The sequence below is a fragment of the Peromyscus maniculatus genome, chromosome 16, assembly GCF_049852395.1.
Source record: "Peromyscus maniculatus bairdii isolate BWxNUB_F1_BW_parent chromosome 16, HU_Pman_BW_mat_3.1, whole genome shotgun sequence".
Classification (NCBI taxonomy): Eukaryota; Metazoa; Chordata; class Mammalia; order Rodentia; family Cricetidae; genus Peromyscus; species Peromyscus maniculatus.
Window position 1 is genome coordinate 11983949 of NC_134867.1, and position 17909 is coordinate 12001857.

Genomic DNA, 17909 nt, shown 5'->3' on the forward strand with positions numbered 1-17909 from the left:
AACATACAGATTAATAGAAATGGGTTGCGTTAAGTTAGAAGAGCTAGTTAACAAGAAGCCTGACCCATAGGCCATACAGTTTATAAGTAATATAAGCCTTCATGTGTTTACTTGGGACCAAGTAGCTGCGGGAGGTGGGTGGTGGGAGAGACTTGTCCCTACCAAGGGGCTGGGCAGGACCAGAGAAACTTAAAGCTACAGGTTCTAGTCTTGGCATTAATCTTAAAACCACACAGTACTATCAGTAAGAAGATCAAGAACATCAGAGCCGACCTTTGCAGTAGTTTTTTCACTGTCTTAGGGGCAGGAGCAGCATGGTTCCCCTTTGCACCACTGATACATATGATAATGCTTAGAGAGTTTCACTGACTGCATTTGAATTACTGCAAACAGTAGCTTGCTTTTTAATCTATGTATAGTTGGGAGTTTAAGAAGACATTTTATTCCTTGCTATAAAAATGAACTGGTGTGAGAATTGGAAACTGTGTATAATAAAGCAGTATGGGCTGGCAATGCAAATACATGGTAAATGACCATTTAAAATGCCGCTTCTCTACTTAACTGGTTTATTTTCTTTGCTTCTCTTCCTCCTCATTTTTTTTTTAAAAGAATCATTATTTTTGCGTATGTATGTGTGTTTGCCTGAGTTTATGTTATGTGTACCACATACAGGCAGGTGCCCCAGGAGGCCAAAGGGTCTCAGATTCCTTGAAATGAGTTAAAGGCATTGTGAGATGCCTAAGTTGGGTGCTAGGAATTGAACTCAGGTCCTCTGAAAGAACTGCAAGAGCTCTTAACCCCTGGGCTATCTCTCCAGCTTCATCTTTTTCTTTCTTTATTTTTTGAGACAGGGTTTTACTATGCAACAATGGTTGGCCTGGAACTCTATAGACCAGGCTGGCCTCTGCCTCCCAAACACTGGGATTAAAGGTGTGGACACTATACCTTGCTTTTAATTGGTTTCTTTAATTAGCTATTATAGAAAAAAAATGAGGTAAAAAGTTTTTTTTTTTCTTATACAAATTTTTAAAAAGTCCAAGGGTTAATTTTTATTGTAAGGAAGAAATGGCTCACAAACTAGTAAATGCAAAAGTAAAAATATTTTTACAATAAGTAGAGCAAAGGATGAATTTCCTAAATTACTTTGCATGTTTCCATGATCACAATTTACCTATAATGTGTTAAATACTAGTAGTGTAAGTTGTGTGTTTTCACTGCTTTAAGGAAGATTAGGTATATATAAGGCACTTCTGGAGAAGGTGATTTATAAAGCACCCAGTTCCAATTACCTCTCACTTTAATGCACTGAGTCCCAGAGATACTGCTCCACAGAACGCTAACTCACTACTACCAGATCTCCATCACTGCATTAATTTGGCACATAGAAAACAGACTGCCATTGTATTCTTTATCCCTAGAGGGATGAGACGATCTGCAGCTCACTTGAATCTCAAAGCAATTCTGTGATGAATCGATGAATCGGCTCAAGGCTGAGGAGGTTGAGCAACAGAGACCCACAGCATGGGCCTCACTTCCCATATGACCTCTGCTTGTCCTGACTTCTCAGTCATGCCAGAGCATGCCAGCCCCGTCTGTGTGTTTGTGTGTGTGGGAGGGGCTGTGATCTCTCCCTTTCCTGGAATGGCAAGCACACTCAGGAAGGCTGGGCCGGGCACTGGGCTCTGGTTAGGAAGGAAAATGGGGTTAACTTAAACTGGACCTGGGGTGCGAATGGAAGCTGTACGAATCACTCCAACTGCTGTGGTCCACTATGTACTTTTGTTTTCATTATTGAAAAATCACGGATCTCCCAATGGTGTAGCTCTATTCTGAATCTTAACTGCTTTGAAAAGATTCAAGTGCTTTAAAGGACCTTGATGGGGGTGGGGGTGGGGTGGGAGGGGCAGATGAACAAGGCATTGTGTATTCTTTTGAGACAATGTATTAGCTAATGAGAAAACATCAGTAACCCTTCAAAGTCTTTGTTGTTTCTTCTGTTCTCTTTCCAAACACATCGTATATTTTAAAAATTGCATGGGACTCGGAATTAAAAAAAACCAACCAACTACCCTGAGTTCAAATCTAACCCTCTAACCCTCAGACAAATTAATGAGTTTTAGACATTCAGCTTTGATGCTGTTTATCAGCTGTAAATAATAATAATTTCCTTCACAAAGTGCGATTATCCCATGAGTGTGGCCTGTTCATCTGATGGTCTGAAGGGTGTCCTGTGAAACTGCTGCTGGCTGTCTGACAGAGTACTTAACAACTGTTGCCACGATCACTAGTGAAGCGGGCAACCACAGCGCACAGGCACAGGAGTGGGTAAATTCACCAGACCAACAGCAATGCTCACTTCAAGATCTCAAGTGAGTGTGGCACACCTATGACCTCAGGGGGGCAGGGGAAGGCTAAGGAAGGCAGAGGCAGGAGGATTACACTGTGTACACTTGCTTTTGTCTCTCTGAGGCAGTCCCACTTTATATCTCAGGCCTAGATGGCATTATGTAGTTCAGGTTAGCCTTGAACTCATGGCAGACTGTTTTGAGTCCAGCCAAACTTATCAAGACATTTTGTCTCAACAAGTAAACACCCTAAAAACCAAAATGGACAGAGATTAGTAACTAATGAATACCTTATATGGGATTAAGTTGAGTGCCTCTGAAACATGCCAGGCGAGAACAACGTCTAACCGCATCAACAGGTCACTGTAGTGATGATTTGGTGAGACCTTAGGTATGGCCTATGGAAGCTGTCAAATCAGGGTTGGTTAAGGCAGAGTGGGGTAGAGAACGAGGCTAAGAGCAGAGTGCTGCAGTTCCAATCCTTGGCAGTAAGTTGTGTAACCTTGAAAAATCATTCAACCTTTTCTACATCTCCATCTTCATAGCTCTCTCTCTCTCTCTCTCTCTCTCTCTCTCTCTCTCTCTCTCTCTCTCTCTCTCATGAAGATCAAATGAAGAAGCGGGCAAATCATTTAAAAGGTCACTTGCTTAGCTGCCATCATCTTCACACTTCTGTTGAGGAGGCCAGATCATTTGCTATCACCCTTCAGTCACAGACAGAGCGCCACTCTTGTCTTTGAAAAACCTTGCAAAGAGGCTCGCTGTGCTCTACATCTTGTGAGGTCCCCACACACCCACATGCTGCTTAGGTGAGGTCAGCTATGCCTCTTGGGGATAGTGCTTCCCTGAATCAAATGCTAGCAATGCCCACGGTACAAAATTCTTCACATTTACTAACCACTGTTGTAACTTTCCAGAGTTCGTTACTTCAGATTAAAAAAAGTCTTTTAAATCTAAGTTGCTCATGCCCTGTTTAACTTCTAGTAAAATCTGACTATATTTTTTTCAAGTGGATGTGTTAATGCTTAGGATGTGCACACACGTGTATTTTTTTCTAGTTTGCAGTGAGTGAAATCTGCTAACACAGGCGTTAAGGACGTTAGAATAACGAACCATTGAGAGGACTCCCTTCTAACAGCAGGTATCACGGTAAATGACGGTGCCGGGCAACGGAGCATGCACCTCGTATCTAATTTCCCACTGAAATGAAGTAACTGCATTTCAAGGAAATAAAACCTAACCTTTCTTGAGATGACCTGTTAAGTGAGTCAAAAAGCCCTAATTCAGAACCTATAAAATTAATCAAAACAATCCAAGTGTGCAATGGTCCCAGTTTCTATCACAGAGAGTCTAATAACGCGGTAAATTCTGGACCTTGGATAGAAAAGCGCTTTGCTCTCGTGCCCGCCCTTCCTGCCAGCCAAGCCGGAGCGCACCGACACAGGGCCCTCTTTCTCTGGGCCCAGCCCCTCCGCACAAGCGCTCCTTCCTGCCAGCTGCCCTTCCGACTGCTACCTGCCAGCCAGCAGTGCCCTGGTGTCGCCCGGCTGCTGCAGACTGAACAGATTGAGGTTCCAGCCAGAGGAGAAGAGGTTGCATTAATTGGCTAAAGCTGCCATGTACCGAGCGTATGGCCATGAATTTGTAGCCAAAACACTAACCGCCCCCTCCCCCCCCCAAAAAAAATCACAGCGTTTAAACATGAAACAAGAATGAAATGTTTGTTGTCTGCCCCTGGCTTTGCAGCAGCACTTTTACCTAACACTTTACAGCAAGTCTGCAATTCTGTACCTTGGCCAAAGTAGAGTTTTCCTGGTATATTCCGTGCACCAAGTCCTTAAGAGCACTTGTTAAAAGTTCCACAACCTAAGAGACAAGAAGAAAAAAAAAAATTGAAAGAACAATTCAAATGTGTAGCTCTTTTTTTTTTTTTTAAACTTCAGGAGGCTTGGTCATGATGCAGGATTTGTGTTTGACAAAAAAATTGGAGTTACGTGCAAAGATTCTGGCAAATGGATTGCCCACCTGGACATTAAGGCTGTGATCCAACTTTTTTCTCGTCATAATTCAAGCAAAAAGAAAATCTTATAAGCATAGCATTTCACCAATAAACATGAAAATCCAGTAGCAACCATTTTGAACCTAATTTTAAATTTCACATAATGAATGGACTATTAGCTCAATTTCTTTTCTGGATGTTTATTTCTGTCAAGTGGATACTTTTCCAGTAGCCCATTCTGGGAATCATTACAATGCTAATTCTCATACTTAATTCTGAGAGAACACACAACAGTAAGAAAACGGCTCCCCTTTCACATGTCTGTTCTACTGCACTTAAAACACACGGAGCGGGACGGGGCAGTACACTTTTCTAATCACGGCACTCCCTAGGCAAAGTGGGCAGATCTCTGTGAGTTCAAGGCCATCCTGGACTACGTAGCAAATTACAAAATGGCCAGTGCTACGAGAAAGACCCTGTTCTCAGAAAAACCCAACTGTTGTGGAGTATTTACCAGAGAAGACGCCTGGACACGGGTTTAAGACAATAGAAAATTTTCATTAGTCGGCCGGTGACTACACGGAGTGCCTGGGATTCCTGAAAGCCCCAAGCCTTTCTCAGGGTACACTTTTAAGCACAAAAATCAAGTCCGCGGTTGGCATACTCAGTTACCGAGAACAGGCAGCCAGAGCACAACCACAGAAGCCAATAGCAAGGTTGGTGGATTCAGAGACTTCACAACTCTGGACTTGCGTGGGTCAGGCCCTCGTTTCAGTTTGGGCAGGTGGTGCCGTCTATGTGTTCAGTTTACAACCTGAACAACGGTACTGCCACCCTGGAGTCAGGAGTGCTTACTAAGTCCCGGAGCTTACTAAGTCTGGGCCTGGCACACCAACAACAATAAAAAATGCACTATGGGCGTATTTGTATAGGACCCTGGGTCAAACATACCACAAACACTGAAAACTTTGACAGATCTCTAAATACTGAGAGCAAATTTATTATTTAAGGCCAACTACAAGAAAATAAACGAAGAAACAAACCCAAGCAAATCAGAGGTGTTGAACCTGTTTGTGAATCAAGCAGAAATCAGGAAGTGGTCTCTTTGTAAGTGTTCACATGAAGCATCTTCATTCAAGATGCTCACATAGCTGGATATCTGGTGATGTTCAACACAGCCATTTCAAACAGTTCTTCAAGGCTGCCCCACCCTCTCCTCCCCGGTCTTCACACTGGTCTATTTAACTTCCTATGCTACCACAGCCTGTATCTGGTTTCTACTCTTGGCTTCCTAAAATTCAGCTCAGTTCTGATTGAATTAAAGGATTTGGTTTCAGCTTTTATCATAGCTGTAATTGAAGTAAGCCAAGGGATACACACTCAAACATGAAGATACTTTAATTTCAGGTACCTTGTATTTAATAAGCATTTTCTTAGAGGCAACTGACATCGATTTGAAGACTTGCTTTAAAATTTTAACACATGAACATTTAGCTCTATTTACATTCATACTGCATACTGCTACTGATATGGAAATTTTGCTGATTAAAGGCAGTTTTTTTTTCTATCTCTGCACTCGAGCTAATTTGTGAGACCCACAGTCTCCCCCTCTTCTTCAAACCACATTGTCCTTTAGGAAACTAAATACTTAAGGAATATTATAGCTATATAAGCCACAGAGGAACTGGAAGCACAATGATCCTACAATACTACCAGATGTGCTGAGTTATTTAAGTGGGGAACAGAGAAAAATGAATGGATGTTTTTCCTCTGAAAGTATCAGATAAGCCCTATTCCCAAATCCAGAAGGATTGAATATCGCCAATAGGTCTAGGAAAGACTGTAACTAAACACACAGCATCGGATTGGATTACAGTTTATACAAGCAACATCCCAAGATCTCCTTGATGGCTGGACACATAATACAGATCCATCATTCGCTAAGAGATGCCGTGGTTCTGAAACAGTCGGGGCTTGGGAGCAGCACTGGTAACATGAAGAGGGATTTACCAGACAAAGTCCAGCGTGGACTTGTGGAAATGATGGCATGAGCTTCTAACAGCAGATCTGGCTCTGGATGACCTGAAACTTCCCCCTGAAATTCCAGACGAGGCAAAAGCAACAAAAGCATGTTGTTCTGACTCTTTTCTCTTAACACAATTGTTATGTTCATAGTTTACTAATGAACTATACTTATAGCTGGCTGTATCTGAACATATACCTCTAGCTATGGCAACCAGAAAAGAGAAAGAAAAGGGATAGCATGAAAAACAGGAACAGCCTAAAGGAGTTGACTGTATCCTAGGCTAACGTGTCCACTGTACATGTAAAATGTCTTTCCATAGCCTGGAATGTTAATTTAAATAATCATAACAAAGAAAAATGAATTTAATTTTCAACCTGCTTTAAAACTGCAAATATTTATATAAAGAACTCATTCATAATGCAGTAAATTCATTTAACATTTGTTTGTTCCAGTACTGGTTGGAACTCACTATGTGGGCTAGGCTGGCCTTGAACTTAAAGAGATCTTCCTGTCTCTGCCTTTGGAGTGCTGGAATTATAGGCATGCCTGGTTCAGACTCTTAAAAAAAAAAACAAAAAAACAAAAAAACACCAAACCTCAAACCAAACCCCATTTTATTTATGAGCACGTGTGTGCTTGCTCGTCTGTATGCGCACCACATGCTTACATGTGTCCATGGAGCCAGAAGAGGGTCTCCTGGGACTGGAGTTACAAGCAGCTTACAGTTGCCTGATGTGGGTGCGGGACCAAATCCAGATCCCCTGCAAGAACAACGAACGGTCTTAACCACTGGGCCATCTCTTCCACCCCAACTTAAGGTTCTTGGGAAATAACTTCCCATCAAAGGTGCTTGTGGCGGGCTGTCAGGAGTGGCTCGGTGTGCAGAGCTGCCAGGCTGGCAGGAAGTTCAATCCCCAAGACCCACGCGGTGGGAAGAAGTCAGTGATCCCACAGTGGTCCTCTGACCACCACATGCGCACTCGGGGTGTGATTTAAAGTAATGTTAGAGGGGCGTGTGTTGTGTGTGCATAATTAAACATGGTGTTAAGAGCTAGTGAAGATAATGGCTCCCAGAGGGGAATCTAGGACCTCAACTCCAAACCTTCTAAGACTTCCTCTCCAGGCTCCCTGGTGCTCCAGACAAGAACAACCTTGAGAAATATTCAGGGAGCTTCTTCTTCAGATCCAGGGAAAAGCAAAGTGTCTCAAGTGGAGCCCCTGGCAGCCCAAGGGGAAGGCAGTGCAAGAGAACAGAGCAGACACCAAGGGTGAGAACATCTTCGTTCTGGTCCAGGGCTGGCCACGGATTTCTGTTGTGAGACTTAAGGTGGATCAATTTTACTTCTGGTTTCCTTAAAATGTAAGATGAAGGAGGGGTTCAGAAGAGGGTTTGTGAGGGTTCTCTGTAGCTTGAAAATTCTACCAGAAATACGAATCTCAGCCAGGTGTGGTGGCACATGCCTTTAATCCTAGCAGTTGAAAGGCAGATCTCTGAGTTCGAGGCCAGCCTGGTCTACAGAGTTGAGTTCCAGGACAGTCAGGGCTACACAGAGAAATCCTGTCTGGAAAAACCAAAGGAGGGGAAAAAGCCAATCTCAGCATTTGTAATTAGGCAGGACACTAGCGGGCTTTCACACTGCTGTGAGGTAAAATCCTTGACAGTAACTGCCTCAGGAAGGGGAGAGCTGGGGCTCATGGCCTCAGACGGTCTAGTTCACAAGAAGGAACCATGGCTGTGGGGCACATGGCAGAAGAGCGTTTATGCCACCGTAGTCAGGAAGCAGCCAGCGAGAGCAGACCCGCAAGAGCTAATCAAATCCCTACTTCCTTTAGCTAGGCCCCACTTCTTCAGGTTTCCAAAATGTCCCAAATTAATGCCACCAGCCAAAGGCCAAGTGTCTCCATGGTGCTTGGGGACATTGCTGACTTAAACCATAACAGCAAATAAACAGGGAAAAACTTTTATGTATGAACTTGGATGGAATACCTCCTAATATGATTACTACATACATATTGTTAAAAACTTCCTCTCCTCTACACTGTATATTTTTGAGGGTTTAAATTTTATTTTACTTTTATAATTTTTTATTTTTGAAACTGTAATACAGTTACATCATCCCCTCCCTCCTTCCCTTTCTTCTCTTCAGCCCTCCTATGTACCTCCATGCTCTCTCTCAAATTCATGACCTCTTTTTCTTCGAATATTCTCGCTCTCTCCCCTAAATATATAAATGTGACCTGCTAAGTTTCTATAATGTTGTATGTATATAACTTCAAGGCGGACCACTTCCCACTGCATAACCATTAGGGGTGAGCTCTACCTGGAAAGGACTAGTTCTTCCAATCTTAGAGTCCTTAGGGCCTGTAGCTCTTTTTCTAGTGGTGTGGCTCCATGCAATGTCCTCGTCCCATATCAGCATGCTGAGTGGGACCGTCCTTGTTCAGGGTTTGTTCCTATGCTATACTTTTATCTACCAGCCTGTCATGGACCTTACCCTCTATGGTTTTCTTCTTCTCTTTTTTGCTGCTACTGGGGACTGACCCAGGGCTTCATTTAAGTAGGACACTCTACCATGAGCTACGTTTGAGCCTTCCTTCCACTTTATCTGAGGAAGAGTTTCACTAAGCTGCCCAGGCTGCTCTTGAACTCACTCTGGCCCAGGCAGGCCTTGAAACTGTGATCCTCCTGCTTCAGCTTCCTGAGTAGCTGGGACTGTAGGCCACACCACCAGATTCATCTGACATTCAGATTCCCTTCTTTGTGGAATTTTCTGGACGCATCTCTCTTGGTTCTAAGGCATGAAGAATGACAATAAAACCACTGGGAACTATTATGACTCATGGCCTACCTTGATAGTGGGCAGCGGACAGAAGCTGTAGTTGAGTCAAGGAAGGATGCCATGGCTGGGACTGGGGCTGGGACTGGGCCCAGAGCTTCGTGGTGCAGTGCTTGCTTAGTAGACGCAAGGCCCTAGGCATCGCGAGGAAAACTCAAACCAAACCACAGCAAAAGAAACAATGCTGAGTCCTGAAAACTCTAATAAACTGTCTCCACAAAGAATGGAAATTGAGAAAGTAGACAGTGGTAAGAGAAAAGCAACAGCCTCTCCCCTAGGAAAAAGGGTTCTTGTATCACTATGTAAAGATGTCTGTAAAACATTCATAATCAAAAAAGGCTGGCGATAAAACAGAATAATCTGATAGGTGTTTTTAAAGCATAATGAGGCCAGTCTGTTTGCGTTTTATACACAAAGAAAAAGTCTGAAAGGAAAAGAGAAAAAGGGAAAATGATAATGTAAAAGTGAGAGACTAGAAAATTTTTAATTAAAAATTTCCAGTCTTTCTAAATCACTCATATTTAAAATGGCTAAATTTACAACTGCTTAAACAGATCACATATTATAATCCCACCCCCTTTTCATTATGCTGCTTTTGGGACTGGGTAAAACAGTAAGTTTTCCCCCTTGGGAGAGGGCCAGCATATTCTGTTTTTATTCTCCGAGGGGCTCCAACTGAGTTACATCCACAAACTGATTTACAGGATATTGTCAGTCAGTAGTCTCTAGACTAGCCAAAATAAGATCAGTAAGTGCTGCTAAGTATTCTGTGTGGACAAGCCATGCCTTTCTCAATAAACGTGATTCAGGAGTCCTGTCAGCCAGCAACTGACAGATGGACTCAATTCAAGAATGCTAGGGATGTTTAGTCAGTGTACCAGACCAGTTTGGATTAAAAGCTAAAGCAAACTATAACTAAATCTTTAGGGGGAAAGATGACTATAAACTTGGGTGGCGGCTGGAGGGCTCAAGGGGTTGAGCTGATGTGATAAGGTATTTAATTCCATTTGAAGGGTTTCGGTGTGGGGCTGGAGAGATGGACCAGTGGTTAAAAGCTGCTCTTCCAGAGGACCCGAGTTTGATTCCTAGCACCCACGGGAGGCTCACCACGCCAGTTCCAGGGGACTTAACACCCCCTTCTATCCTTTGCAGCACCAGGCATGCATGTGGTACGCAGGCATACATGTAGAGAAAACACCATAAACACAATAAAATAACATTTAAAAATTTATCCTGTGTCTGTGACGTGTGCATGCGGACATGTGCTACCTACCGCTTGTGTGTGGAGGCTAGAAGAAAACTGTGGAGCTGGCTGTCTTCTTCCATCTTTATTTAGGCTCACGGGATCAAACTCAGTGCACAAGGCATGTACAGCAAGAACTTTTACCCACTGGGCCATCCTGCTGGCCCTTGAAAGGTTATTTTTAGTGTCAGTCTTTACTATATTTATGACAATGTGGAATAATAATGCAACATGGATTCCGTCATTTTATTCAGGAGGTATATGAACACAGAGCACCCCAGCCTTTACTATTCTTAACAGCTGTTAGCAAAGGAAACAGTTGTGTGTGCACATTTGTGACGCTGACAGCATCAATCACACATGAGTACACAGCACTCCTAGATCGTCTCTCTTGAAAAACAGAAGCAAAGGCAAAAACACTCTTAGGAAAAAGCAAATTTCCCAGGCTGGAGATGTAGCTCAGCTGGTAGTGTGCTTGCTTAGTGTGCAAAGATCCTGTGTTCAATCACCAGCACTGCAAACACCAGGTGAGGGTGCACACTCGATCCCTGCACTTGGAAGGCAGAAGCAAAAGGCCAAAGTTGAAGGTCATCCTAGGGAACTTAGAAACAAAAACACCAGGAAACTGTCATATCCTTTTTCTTTCTTTCTTTCTTTTTTTTAAAAGACAGCTTCTATGTAGCCCTGGCAGTCCTGAAACTCTCTACATAGACCAGGCTGGCCTTGAACTCATAGACATCCACTTGCCTCTGCCTCCTGAGTGCTGAGATTAAAACTGTGCTCTGGCCTGGCTTTTAAACATTTTAAGAAAAACAAAACATGGTTTTAGCATAAATACAGGCCATTCATATTATCAGGAAAATATAGAATTATGGGGGGGGGGTGACTAGAGAGACAGCTCAGTGGTTAAAAGGACTTGTGGCTCTTGCAGAGGATCTAGATTTGGCTCCCAGCACCCACATGGCAATTTACAACCATCTGTAACTCCTGCTCCAGGGGATCCAACAACCTCTTCAGGCCTCTGAGGGTGCCAGGCACACATGTGGTATACAGAAAATAAAAATAAACACATCTTAAAAAGAGAAAAGGAGCCGGGCGGTGGTGGCGCACGCCTTTAATCCCAGCACTCGGGAGGCAGAGCCAGGCGGATCGCTGTGAGTTCGAGGCCAGCCTGGGCTACCAAGTGAGCTCCAGGAAAGGCGCAAAGCTACACAGAGAAACCCTGTCTCGAAAAAACCAAAAAAAAAAAAAAAAAGAGAAAAGGAAAGGAATAGCGATAGAATTAGAGGAAGCTTAGGGTATCAGAGCAGTGGGGATCGTTCTTAGTTCTCTCAGCACAAATGAAGCACAGGGCGTGTGAGAGACTAAGCAAAAGGTGGGAAGACGTGCACTCCAGCGTGAGGCTGCGAGGGCCTGGGTAAGTGTAGCATTCTCTCATAGAGACTGACGATACCATTAGTGTCTGTAAGGGCCTTTACCATTTACAAACTGGGTTCAAACACCTTGTCTTGTTTCCGGTAGATTCAGTCCCCAATGCTCAGCTAGAGCTTCCAGGCTGGCAGGCAGCAGTAACTATGGCCAAATTAGGGGTGCAGTCTACTCAGCCACCAGCTGGGCACAGAGAGCCCAGCTGAGCCAGCCCCATTCTGCATGATTACTATAAATGAATGGCTCTGATCTAGCCATGCTGCAGTCTCTGAAAGAAGGCTGTCCACGCCATCCCCAGACCAGGACCAGGGTTCCTGAAGTCACCGAGGAAAGCTCTACACACCAAACACAGCACTAACCAGAAGTTCTGGAGGAAGGCTGTGTGAAGGCAGGCTTTTCAACGCTGCCAGGCGTGGAAGGAAGGCCTTGTGTTTCTGTGGGAGGGCGACAATCTGTTCTGCTGAGCTAAGTTCTGGCTAAGGAGGGACAGCAGGGAAAGATGGCACGGCCATCAGGACAGGTGCAGCAAAAACGCTGCAAATTGATAATCTTCACCTTTAATTTAGAGCAGCTGATGCAATGCTTAATAAACTACTGGTGACACAGGTTTTGGAAAACTTCAGTTAACTAAATGACAGTACAAAATCACAATATATACAACTTGAAATAGACCCATAAGCTCAAGAAGATAGAGTACAAAGTGCTGAGATTCCATTCTGTATCAGCTAGTGTGCTCGCTGCATAAATGCTTGTTGATAACTTAAAATATGGCTGGCACTGTACTAAAAAACTAGTCTCATTAAGTCACAATTTCTTTAATAAGGATCAGCAAGAAGGCTCATGGGCAAAGGTGCTTGCCACCAAGCCTGACAGCCTGATTTCAATCCTGAAGGTCCATAGGGTGCAAGTGTAACCAGCTTGGCAGATGAGATGCTTGTGTGGCCAACATGCACCACCACGCCTTTAATTCTAGCACTGAGGAGGAGGCAGGTGGATCTCTGAGTATGAGGGTAGCTGGTCTACACAATTAGTTCCAGGACAGCCAGGGCTACACAGTGAGAGAGAGAGAGAGAGAGAGAGAGAGAGAGAGAGAGAGAGAGAGAGAGAGAGAGAGAGAGAGAGAGAGAGAGAGAGAGAGAAAGAGAGAGAATGAGAGAGAATTCAGTCTCTCAAACAATGGGCCCCACAGAAATGAGAATCTACCCAGGTATTTCAGGCTGGAAGAAGAAAAAAGGCCAGAGGAGGAACCTGTCTCCCAGAAAGAGATTTTCCACAGTTCCAACAACTTGCCAGACCACCTTACAGGAGAGATGGTGGTCTGTCTATCTTACAGGACAGATGGAAGCCCAGACAACGGTGGGTTAAGGGTGGGCAGGACCACACCTTCACTGTGACTGTCTAGATGGTCATGTCTTTGGCTCTCTGTTTAAACTTTGATCACAACTCCAGAAGATGGACTTGGGGTGTTTGCTTGATCTCGTTTTTTCCCTCTTCCCAATGTGGCCACTAAATAAATCTCCCTTTTTTGCTGTCTTCTTTTAATTTGGCTTATTGAAGATAGGTAGCTGGACCTGTATTGTAGCACAGACTGTGACCCTCAAGTTCAATAACATAAGGGGAGAACTGACCCTGCAAGTAAGTTGTCCTTCCACACATGCGTACATGTGTGGACGTCATGTACACAGTGTGGAAGTCATGTGCACAGTGGTACATGTCCTCCGAGACCCCCGAGTAAATAAAAACTTAAAAATTCCTTTAACTAAGTGGCATCCTTAAAGAGGTTTGTGGTTCAAACACCACTGTGGGACTGTTCGGTCTCAGGAAGCCCATACATCCAGAAGCCCATACATAGTCCAGCTGGACTGTAGGACTGCTGGAAGTTTTATCAAAGCCTCAGGAACTTGTGAAACTGGTTCCCACCCACCAAAAGGAGTCATTTCCCTTATGTCTGGCAGAAGGGACCTATGGCTACCTGGGGTGGCTATCAGCACACCAAAACTCCTGTGGCCTCCAGGCTCCCTCAGTCTCTACTTACAAGCACTTGTTAGACATTCAAAGTCCACCCTAGCCTCCTGACCCGGTCCTCCTATAACTATGCATCCTCCTGAGAGCTCAGCTACCCTTGCTGTTCTCTCTCCCTACGCTCATTCTCTGTCTCCTGCTTTCTGACCATCTCCACTCTCCAGTCCCTCCACAGACAGGCATGGCCATGCCCAGGCAATTTCCTTCTCTCTGCTTTGGATTCTTCTAGATGTCTCTGGATAGTTTCTCTCTTATTCACAATAAAAATCTTTCCCTCATAAGGGAGTGGTCAGGGGCCATGCCTAAATGAATTCTAATATGCAACTTTATCACATCTGACATACTCTGTAATATACTCAACGGACACATCCTTTGTCTAGATCACTAACACAGATACACACAGATGTGCTTTAAGCCCTCAGCCCATCCAGGTCATTTCTCTGGGTCTCATTTTACCTATCTAGGATTACCAACACCAGCTCCATGTTCAGACGTATCTACATTTACATCAGATCTCCATTCACAGCTGTAGTTTCTATTTTGTCTGAGATAGGGTCTCATGACTTTGTAGCACAGGATGGCTTCAAACTTGGGACAATTGTCCTGCATCAAGCTTTTACAGATATGAGCCACCACCTCCAGCTGCATTTAAAAATTAACAACTGTAAACACAGCTAATTTGTTAGCTAAAATCTTAAAAAAACAAAAAAAGCAATCCAAAAAAATTGCTCCTTTTTGAATAAAGGTAATTTTTTGCCATTGACCACTGATTATTTACCACTGACCAAAGCCAAGTAATCACCAATTTAAATGCCAAATTGTCTCCTGAAAAAATGCAGATAATTTTAAAACCTTAAAAATTTGTGTAAAAAAGGGAAAAATGAGATGCTCGTGGAAAAGTTGTCTGGCTAGAACAGGTGCTGAGACTTGAAATACTACTAAAGAAAACGAGGCAGTTCCGACACTGTGATGGTACTCACTGTCTCCGTTCTACTCTCCACTTCTCCAACACGGGCACTGCTGAAGATGGAGTCCACTGTAGCTGGGATGCCACACTCAGCGCTTTGTATCCTCCGGGCACTGTCACAGTTAGGTTGAACTTGAAAAGAATGTGACTACTATTTCAGTGATTTGCCTGTTTTCTTTAACGGGGCTGACAATATCCATGTTGCTTACAGGGATTCTCAAGGTGGCCGCTGAAAGATGGCGGAGTGCGGCCTTGCACACGTTGCTTTCAATGTTTTTAAAGTGCAACCTCACAATAAGACCTACACGTACATCCTGTGTGCACTTACAAAGCTCAGTTGTTAGTTCCCTTTCTAATTGGGCCACACTGGAAGGCAGACATTTGCAATTCCACAAGAGTCCTAGGTTTGTACAGTAAAAGGAGGTCTGGAAATGCAGGCACGATTTGTACACTAAAATCCACACAGCTTGTCCAAAACTATACCTGTATTTTTCCCAGACACCTGTACAGCTCTTCAAAAACCTAGGATTCAAGAACTCCAACAGTGTGTTCTTCTCGGACTGTACTCCAAAAATTAGGGAATTCTCCCTTCCCTGTCAAAGAAAATGACATGGTAGAAGTTTGGGGCTGGTTGCATCATACTCTGGGCTAGTCTGTGGTCAGAAACTCTTCAGACTATTGAGATACACAATAAGCATTTTCTTGGAGGAGTGGTAGATTGAACACAGCATCCTGTGCAGGCTAAGCACATACATATCCTCTATTACAATTGGCTTTTTATTGTTTGTTTGTTTTTGTTTTATTTTGTTTGTTGAAACAGGATTTTGCTATGCAATCCATTGGCTTGGCTGGTCTGGAGCAGACCTGTAAGCCTGACTGGCTTCTAAGCTCCCAAACCACAAAAGCAGGAAGGTCACTGGAGGTGAGGAGGTTGAAGAGATGCAGATTCACGAACAGAAAAGACACACTTTATTCACACAGACCATTAGGCAGACTCACAGGCACATGGTAGTACATGAAGACCACACACAGACACACATGCAGACTGGTGAAGGCAAAAGCAAGGGCTCACATCTCTGGCCTCATGGTCACATCTATACAAAGCCCACAGAAAGGTGTCATTCTGCCATTGTTACATAACAGACGCTGTCACTGCTTGCCTTAAGGTTCCCTGGAAAGCAGGTGTCAGCCATCTTTTCCTGATTCATAGCTTCCCAAGATGCCCACCATTAGCCATCTTGGTCCAAACTGTATGTCCACATCAGTGTCATGTTGTCTAAACATGTACCCTGGCTCTGTGCTCCCCAAACCCAGTTCTCAAGTACTGGGACTGCAAGTGTGTGCTCACATGCCGTTTATAATCTGCTTCCCTCTTCCCACCCATAATGTCAACATAGTTTACTAGGGAGTGATGATAAGGGACACAAACAGGCAGTGGCCAAAGGACCAATGCAGAGGAACACTGTTGCAGGACATGCGATCACTGTGAACCCTGAGACTGTGTTAGCTACTGGAAAAACCTGTTTCTAGTTGTGGTGTGGCTCAGCCCTAGCACACACCTTTAATCCAAGAGCTTTCTGCTTGAATATTGTAAATAGGATTAAATAAAGTCAACCACAGGTCAAGAGGCGGAGCAAGCAACCAGTTGACAGGAAGTGAGCATAGGATTATTATGGGAGCTAGGAGCATGGATAGAGAGCACACAGGAAGTGAAAGGGAGGAACATTCAATTCGAAGAGTCTTGTTTGAGATGGCATAGGAGGAAGAGGAGGCTTCTGGGATGCTGGCTGAGGAGGAAGGTCAGCTGGATGCTTTCTCTGCCTCTCTGAGCTAGCAGGCTTTTACCCCAACATCTGGCTCCCGAGTCTTTATTGGTAAAATCAAATGATTAAGATTTTGTTAAAAACAACAGAAAATACTTTCTCAGCATGAGAGTGGACAATGGCTTAAGAGACCAAAATGGCTTTTAAATTATATCTTCACTGCTTAGCATAATGCACATAAAACATTTTATTGTGTGCAAACACCGCTCTAATATGTGACTTAGTTGCATGAAATCATAACTATTTCAAAAATAAATCTGAAGTTATCACTTTGCTGCATCATCATCTCAGAAATTTATATTTGCCTATTACCATATGTATTTTAAAGTATTCAGACAATGAAGTCACTTAAGTTTCTCCACACTCACCTACCGGGAAGAGTAAACTCAATGAACTGCACTGTTGTTAAAATCCTGTAATATGTTTGAAATTCTTCACATCTGGGACATATCTAAAAGATTTTGGGTTCTCTAAGTATGACTGACTTTATTAACTTGAGTGTTTTGTTGTATTCACATACTATGCCATCTTCACGCCAGGATCATGCTCTACATTGCCAGTTTTGACTCTTTCCTGCAACTCTCAGAATTAGAATATCAGAACTGTCGAGAATCCAGAAGACAGACATGATGTTGCCTTGACTTTATAGATAAAAAAAAAAAAACAAAAAAAACCAAAAACTGCGTTTGCTTATTAATTACTTTCCTAAAGTCCTCTACGAAGTCTCCTTGATACTGTAGTAGAATATTTAGCCCACTATTTACGAGTTAATAGTTAAGGTGCTACAAATCCCAGGATTGATAAGTAGTCTGCAGAAAAAGATGGCTGACTTGAACTTCAAATTCTGAGAGTGTTAAACAACTAATTGAAGAAATGAAGGAGAATAAAGAGAGGAAGAGAAGGATGGGTGGGGAAAGAGAAAAGGAAAACAGCTTGAGCTGAGGATCTAGCTCAGTTGTATAGTGCTTACCTAGCAAGTAGGAAGCCCTTCGCTGCTGCTGCTGCTGTTGTTGATTTTTTAAATTTGTTTTTCAAGATAGGGATTTTCTGTGTAGCCCTGACTTTCCTGGAACTCAACTCTGTAGACCAGGCTGGCCAAAAACTCAGAGATCCACCTGCCTTTGGGTGCTGGGATTAAAGAAGTGTGCCACCATGTTTTGTTTTTAAAGACAGGGTCTCTGTTATGTAGCTCTGGCTGGCCTCAAACTGAAGATTTGTC

The 17909-nt window shown here is 43.5% G+C and overlaps 1 protein-coding gene and 1 long non-coding RNA gene across 3 annotated transcripts in view; one reads left to right on the forward strand and one right to left on the reverse strand.

The window, feature by feature from the left end:
• Window positions 1–17909, reverse strand: part of Pdss2 (decaprenyl diphosphate synthase subunit 2) — a 248067-nt gene that overhangs the window by 82837 nt on the left and 147321 nt on the right. For both annotated transcript variants that reach the window (XR_006064394.2, XM_006982760.4), the window contains exon 4: window positions 4137–4211. Coding sequence is in view for 1 of the 2 variants with exons in the window: in XM_006982760.4 (XP_006982822.1) it covers window positions 4137–4211 (75 nt within the window). In the remaining variant the exon portion in view is untranslated. The remainder of the gene's footprint in view (window positions 1–4136; window positions 4212–17909) is intronic.
• The window catches only part of LOC121823087 (uncharacterized), a 46313-nt gene that overhangs the window by 20493 nt on the left and 7911 nt on the right, over window positions 1–17909 (forward strand). The gene's annotated exons all lie outside the window — the stretch shown is intronic.